General features: G+C 32.1%; 1 protein-coding gene across 1 annotated transcript; it reads left to right on the plus strand.

Annotated features, from left to right (window-relative positions):
- The first annotated feature begins 7 nt into the window (after positions 1-7).
- On the plus strand, positions 8-7,159 carry LOC139087419 (zinc finger protein Gfi-1b-like). Its single transcript, XM_070636212.1, has 5 exons — positions 8-30; positions 5,170-5,234; positions 5,385-5,476; positions 6,587-6,644; positions 6,746-7,159. The coding sequence occupies exons 2-5, from the start codon at positions 5,221-5,223 to the stop codon at positions 6,879-6,881; spliced, it is 300 nt and encodes a 99-aa protein (XP_070492313.1). The 5' UTR covers positions 8-30; positions 5,170-5,220; the 3' UTR covers positions 6,882-7,159.
- The last annotated feature ends 799 nt before the right edge of the window (positions 7,160-7,958 follow it).

The following is a 7,958-nucleotide window of genomic DNA, read 5'->3' on the forward strand; positions in this document are numbered from 1 at the left end:
TAGTTGAATGATCCAACAAAAATATTTCCGGTAAGTTTTGAAATGAGATTGTGGAATTTTTTGAGGGGTTTTGATCAGATGGCATTTTTTATCAGATTTGTATTTTAAAATTGAAGATTTTTGAGAGAATTTTGAAATTTTGATAATTTTTTGAATTAATTCTCGATTTCTAATTCAGAAATATTGATGAGTAAGAAGCTAAAGTTAACAGGACTCCAAAAAGGAGGTCCAGACTCCCATAGTCCAGCCAACTCTGGATTAAACATCCGAATTGAGATTTAAATTCAGAATTAGGCTTGAATTTTTCAAAATTTCACAAAAAATCAAAAAAAAATTTTAAAAAATCAAGAAAAATTCACAAAAAATTTAGAAAAATTAACAAAAATCTAGCAAAAATCTGCCAAAAGAAATCGCAAGGTATGATCTAGATATTAATCACAACTTATCATCATTGTTCCGTTTCGAGTGACTTAATTTTTTTCTTTCAAAAGCAAACTTCATTCAACTGCATACAATTGTTACAATTATCATAAAAAATACTTAAAATATAACAAAGACTGATACAGTAGCAATAGCAGTTTCTTGATTTCAATTTTTTTTTTTTCTCTCTCTTTTTGCTTTTCATCATCGTCGTATAAATACTTAAAAGAGAACAAAACATTGATTAATTGTTGTTGACACAAGTGAAGGTATGTCAAGAAAGATTTCAACAATACACGTCTCTATGTTAAAATGAGATGATGATGATGAGTGTCTGAAATTCCATGATTTTTTTTTTTTACTCGACATTTGTACATTGTTCATTATGAAATGCTATTAAGACAGGCACTGTCAATTGTTTACTTGTCGTATGTGCAGGTTGAATGAAATGTTCTATAAAATTAATGTGATATATTAGCATATGAGTTTGTGATACTTCTTACTGAAGGGAATTAAGAAAATTTATTCAAGTCTCAAAACAGTATTTTAGTCTGCAAATATTTCTATATGGATATATCTAGCATCTGCAATGTGTAATTTACGTCAGCACGCGGGGTCATTTGCTTGTTGTGTCTAGAATGTTAAAGAAGATTGGAGGTGGGTTGAAGTAGTCTAGATTGTTGAAAAAGTCAAATTATTCATTAATTAAAAGGAAGAATCTGGTAATTGATCAAAAATCCGTCAATAAGCCCTAACAAGCAAATGGCATGCCTTCATAATACAGAAATACCATTAAGTTACGTGAATGCGGTCTCTTTGCCTGTTTAGGAAGCCAACATAACTCTAATTTAGTGCCAGATTCGGTTTAATCCCGGTATCGTGCCCGTCACACCGACATTAGACCGCATTTTTGATCGATTAGCCGATTTGTGCCATTTGAGGTTAATTGTCATAAACAAGGATTGATACTTCACTTATAATCAATCCTTGAATTGATCAATATGTTTTATAAGATTTGCTTAATTTAATGGCCGTGGGAAACCGAATTTGAAGTCAAATCTCCTTGATTCATTGAATATTCGATCATACAAGAGCATACTTAAGCGTCTGAATGTGGCAAACCGCATTTTTCGTTATGAAATGCGTCGAAATCGACCATTAAGACCATAAAGTTAATATAGCGATGTTGCTGTGCCCCACAGAACACGCTGTGCTCTTCAGGATTGCCTAAAGTACCTTCTGAAATATCTCACATTCCCTCATTCCTGCTATGCTCTTCGTCATTCACTGACGACTCAAAAGCCTACAATTTAAGTTCATAACATTGAGCTCCTTATGCCTTAAATTATTTGCTTCATTATAAAAAACTATTTATAACTTTTTATTGTGCGTAATTTATTTATTTTAAAGTTATAAAAAAATTTTTAATAGCTTTAACAAGTGTTAATTTTAGTAGCTTTTTATACAACTTTCCTATAATTACTGCGAATATGGGGGCATTGCTGACTCACATAAGTACGCATACTATAAGAAAATTTGCCTTATTTTTCACACATAAAAAAAGTTTAATGAGTGTAGTAAGAAACTTGCTGTGAAAAATATTCAGAAGTAAACTTCTTCAGACATGTTTTTTTAATTTTAAAATCGAAGCAAAATCAATAATGAATCGACAATTTTGTATATCTGAAACTCTTTTTTAAAACAGATATTTAATTATCTGGATTAATATTAAGTTTGGTTGTGATGCAAGATATTGAATTTACTGCGTATTTAGGTTGTAGTGATGGTGAAATTCTTTGAGCAATGGGAGATGTAACATTGGAGTTGAGATGAGGGTATCGACCGGCATTCGTGAACATTTGTGACTGTTCGAGGTTCAAAATAGGAACCTAGAAAAAGGGGGCAATTGAAAAAGCAGCTTAAGCGTTTAGATAAGGGTATCGACAGGTGTTTTCAAGCGTTTCTGGTTTAAAATAGGGAAGTAGATAAAAGAGGGGATTTTAGCATTCAGTACCCCCATGGTCAAGAAGATTTCTTCAAATTTCTAGGATTTTTGAGACAAATATTCATTAATTTTCCAAAAAAAATCGCAAAATTTCAGAGTACGGTCAAGTACCTTCCTGAATTTTAGATGCGTTGGTCTAAAATTGTTCGGTTGTAACTTATAGTTGGTCTTGGACTGCAAGCTTGCAATTTTAGACTAACCCTAGAATAAATTATACAATATGATGTAAATCTTGGTCAGTTCACAGTCAAATTTTGGTACAAAAACATAAAATAAAGCTAAAAATTGTCTCAAAATTTGCATAAATTCAATTTTGTTTGGAAATTCGTGTCAAATTCGATAAAATTTACCCAAACAGACAAATATACTGCTTTTACGAAGTTACACTCTTTGCCTGTTAAGCTTAGAACCCTCAATCTTAAGCTCCAATACCAAAAATCACCAAACTACCTTCCACTTCAACTTAACTCAATATCCTTCTTAATCATTTCAATCAATGTATTTCATTTATAGACATTAATTCTTAAATTATAACATAATTTCACATGATATTAATAAAATGGCATATACAGTAATTGAATGGCAATTATAGCACCACATATTACATAATATTATTAATTGAAAAAAAAAGAAAAGTATGAAAAAAAAATCAATCATGTGATTTAATAATTAAAACAGGAATGCACGATACCGTACCAGATTAAATCTAACTCAAATTAATTAATTAATTAATTAATGCGATAATACTTTTACCATATAAACCGAATAACTGTGTTGTTATATGTCTACATGTAAAGCTTTTATGGAAAATCAATACAATGGGCTGACAATCCCGAACTCTTTAAATATTCACGATCTGTGTTAACCTCTTAAAGCATATTACACGACTGCTAATAGCGATTCATGGATTTTTTTATCTCTGATCATCATCATCCTTAAATGAATTAAATTGCCGCAAGTAACATACCGGGGGTGTGAGGAAAATGGAAGTTTCAACCAATGACATGTCATTTTAATTTAATTAATTTACAATTGTGTGTTTAGGAATTTTTTTTCACTTCCTTTTTCCTATCACGTCATTTCAGAGATGTATTCTAGAGAGGGAGATGAGAGGAAGGGTTGGGAAGTACTCAGAGGGTGCAGAGGGGAGGAAGGTTTGGGACAAAGCTCGAATTTGACTCAAATTTTCCATGAAAAAGTCGACTTGATTTCATATAAAGTTCTAGTCGACTATGAGCTCTGGTTGAGGGTCAACCCCCCTTCTTCCTACCCCCCTCCCTCATTCATGATCTTCCTGGAATTAGCAAAACTATATAAGAACCTAAATTCACATTGTCTGTACAGCATGCTCCAAAAAATTTTAATTTAAACTAAATTTTCACCCCAAAATCATCAGTTTCACTTGATGTGTCACACACAAAAATCTTATATCCTTTCATGCTTCTTATAGGATGTCCTTAAATTATTTGAATAGTTTCTTAGTCTAAGCAAAATTTTAAATGAATGAATTTCCGCATGTATGATAATCAGAATTTAATTTCCTTAAATAACTTAACCCTTATTTTCTTGGAAGGTAGTTTTGACACTTCAGTTATTCTTTATAAGTAAAATTCACATTGTGAGCCTAATGCTGGTTAAGGGAAAGTATTTTTTTGCATAATCATCTCATATGTATTTTAAATGAATTGAATTATTTCTTATTGTCTGCCTAATTTGATGTTATGTGCTCTAAAATAGTGATGTACAGCGATAAGAATTGAGTTAGAGGCATGAAGTGGCAAATTTTTAGAAATTTTGAATTCAGGGAAGTTTCAGATTCGGGTTGCGTACGATAGAGGTTGCTTCTTTCATGAATGTCAGCCTAGACGTGCAGATAGACTTTAACGGCGTTAAGAATGAAAGCGATGCTTGCCTGGTCGTTGGTTAACGTTCAATTGTGTCTTGGTCTTGCTCGTGCCCTTTACATCTCCGTCATGTCCGGATTCCGTCTCCATTTTCGTAAACTTTATGCTTGCTTCTTTTGTTGGCAGTACGATCCATGACCTCTCTTAGTTGGTGTCTAAAACTGGCTCTATCGCTGGCTGCCCTTTGCCAATTGCCAATATAGAAGGAAACTACTACAAAATCATATTTTAGTCCATAGCTTAAACAATTCGAAATTTACTTTCAGAGCTCGAAGTCGATTCGAGTCGACTTGAGTCGTCTCAAAAAATAAAACCGAATCGACTCTAGTCGACTTGAACTCGAGTGTTTTTGAGTCGAGTCGAGTCGTCTCAACCATATCGACTTCGAGCTCTGCTTTAAAGCCTCACGAATTCAAAAATTTAGAACAAAATCACCAAAAAAGCAAAATTTCATGCCAATTTAAAACAAATAAATCCAAAAAAATGATATTTTCTAAGCTCTCGTCCCAAATACTTCCGGAATATTCAAGCATAATTCCAATCAGAATCAGAACTATGAACAGTTGAATTGCTCAACATCCTAAATAATAAAATAAAGCCTACATAATTCTCCGTTGTTGCGTGTAGAGGATATAAGAAGACATGTCCTTCAATTGAGCATTAAAATATTTGAAAAAAAAAAGTTTGCGGAACATCCAAAAAAAAAGTTATTTGAGTTCATGTCTAGTAAGCTGAAAAAAGCTACACTTTAAAAGAAAGAATGCGCTAATGTCATGATGATTTATGCTGATATCATTATAAGTTTTTATCCTTTTTTTTTCTTCTCCCTTTTTTTTATAGTGTCCCCAATGTGGAAAAGAGTTCAAGAGAGCATCAACATTATCTACACATATGATGATTCACAGGTATTTACACTGCATTCCCTCATTTCTCTCTTTTTTTCCTTTCCTTTTGTTTGAATTTTTGCAAACAAACTTCAAATATTTACATGTATGTAGATATATCATATCATTCTTGTATAATAATGTTTGTGTCCGTATGTATATATTTTTTAGTAACGTTCGTCCTTTCGAGTGTCCTTTCAACCATTGTGGTAAAAGATTTCACCAGAAGTCAGATATGAAAAAGCACACATATACACATACTGGTATGTATATTCACATTTATAATATATTGTATGTTCAGTCATGATGTGGACATTTGAGGGTGATGGTGATTATGTTTTTTTGGGGAAATTTAGGTTGAAGATTGTCAAATTCTGAAGATTATTATTGCTCAGTCTAGGAAACTGGAGGTCATCCTGTATACGCACACTAGTGTACCGTTAAAAAATGGTCTTTTACCTTAGCTTTTAAGTAAGCTATACCGAACGTGTAGCTGGGAAACTTCATACTGGCTCGATTCGTTATTAATGGAGATTAACACTCTTTTAACTGCTTAAAATGTGTGAGCAGCTCTCCACTGAACAGAGTGCGATTAGTCGATTAGTTATCCTATGTCTAGTAAAAACTTGACATTTTATGGCAATTTCCACAAATTTCAAGTTTATTACTAGACATAAGGTCGAGATTGTTCCACTCATGGCTATGATCTTTTAAAATAAGTTAATTTATCTACTAAAATAGAAGCCCACTAAGCATTATGAGAAGATATCAATTTAACGATTATCCAAGCTTCTATAGTAATTTATACATTAACTATAAATTTTGGAACATAATAAGCAAAGAACAAAGCATTTGAAAATTCTTCTTTCTACGCTACACTATCCTATATTATGTATGCTAGATCTAGCTTGTCATTTACATCAAAGAAGCTCAAAACGCACACGGCGTATATATTAGTCGGAAAATAGTGATCCCAGGCCGCCATTACGCAAGTTTTGAGTCGAATTTGACAAAATCGGGAAATCAAGTTGGCCAAAGAACCCTTTTTTCTGGTATTTTATATGCCGTTTATCTTTCGAATGACTAGAAATCCATGATAATGCTGAGATTGACTCTAAATTCATGAGAAATTTGGATTTCAGTTTCAATTTGTGGTGTTTGCCTTAATGTAATTCACAATATTGCAAAACAATTACAAATTGACACAATTTTAATGCCAATTCTTGAGCCTCCCAAGTCCCCAGCCTCAAATGACCGCATCATGAACACAAAACGAGAAAAGAAAAAGGAGAAGGAAGAAAAAAATTAAATTTTTTACATTGAATGAATGCTAATAATATCTTACATATATGTTATATTCTCATAATACTTAGGAGAGAAGCCATATCAGTGTACGCAGTGTTTAAAATGCTTCTCGCAAAGCTCTAATTTGTAAGTATTTTATATGCAAATGAGGCATGAAAATTTCTTGACTTTTTTTTTTTTGGAAAATTTTTTGACAATAAATTAACAGATTTTTCTTATAAAAATAGAATTACGCACCAAAGGAAACATTTTGATTTCAAGCCATTTATATGCCTACATTGTGATAAGAGCTTTCAAAGGAAAGTTGACCTTAAGCGTCATCAAGAGAACGTACATAATAATATTCAAATTAATTTAATATGATGTTAGAGATTCCATTTTACGTAACCCTTACCACACACAAACAGGCACACACACAAAATTTAAAGCTACATTAGCACTTTAGATAATTCATTAGTTTTTACATGACTCATGACTTTAATCTTCTTTTGCCTTTATTTTTTTTATTGTTAATTGTGGTGAGAAAAAGTTTTTTGTTTTTTTTTTTGGACGAGAAATAAGAAAATGTTAAAAATACTTAAAGAGTTTTTAAAAAATATGAAAATGAGCCTAGAATTTTACATCAATGGAAATTTATCTTAATGTTTTGAGAGTTCCTGTTAATAAAGAATGAGCATTTAAAATAATTGAAAAAAAAAATTGTTTCATTTTTGAAGATTTGTATTTTTGAGAGTTGGAGTTATTTTAAGGATATTATTGGATATTGGTAATAGTGTTGTTGCTGGAGGAGAGACACAATGAGAGTTGGAGTCATTTTAAGGAAATGATTGGATATTGGTAATAGAGCTTCAGATGGAGAGAGAGATTTTGTATCAACTTAGGCTACAAGTCGGAGCATGATTCAAGTAAGTAGTAGTAATAAAAAGCGGAAGGTAGCCGTCAATCAAGCCAGCTTCAGACACCAACTAAGAGCTGCCATCCAGATTGATCAAATTACCTGAACATAAAACATTAGCTTGTCATCAACGAATTATATCGCATTTTTGTTCACTCGGACATGGATCGCACTTGCTCTGTAAAGTCAATGTAAGTTAATAAGCTATGCTTAAGTAAGTGCGTACAAAGGCATCAGGTATAAAAAAAGCAAAAAAAGGCTCAAATTGTGTGAGGCTTAATTCGAGAAAATCTAGTTTTAGATTAAAATCACGTCACCCTGAAGCTACTTGAATTTTTTATTGCAAGATTCTTCCAGAATGCTGAATATCTACAGTATACTTTTAGATTTAATTACTCTTTTGCAAAAATCGTAATAATTTCAACATTTCCTTGAACAATCACGATTTTACGATAGTGATTTACCCATGATGCAAAAATTATTCACTGCACAGTATGAACCCCTCAAAATATCATCAAATACTAGTCAGCAAAGAGAATATTGTT

Source organism: Chironomus tepperi, unplaced genomic scaffold, assembly GCF_022539635.2.
Source record: "Chironomus tepperi strain 1889 unplaced genomic scaffold, CSIRO-AGI_Ctep_v1 contig_121, whole genome shotgun sequence".
In the NCBI taxonomy this organism is placed as follows: Eukaryota; Metazoa; Arthropoda; class Insecta; order Diptera; family Chironomidae; genus Chironomus; species Chironomus tepperi.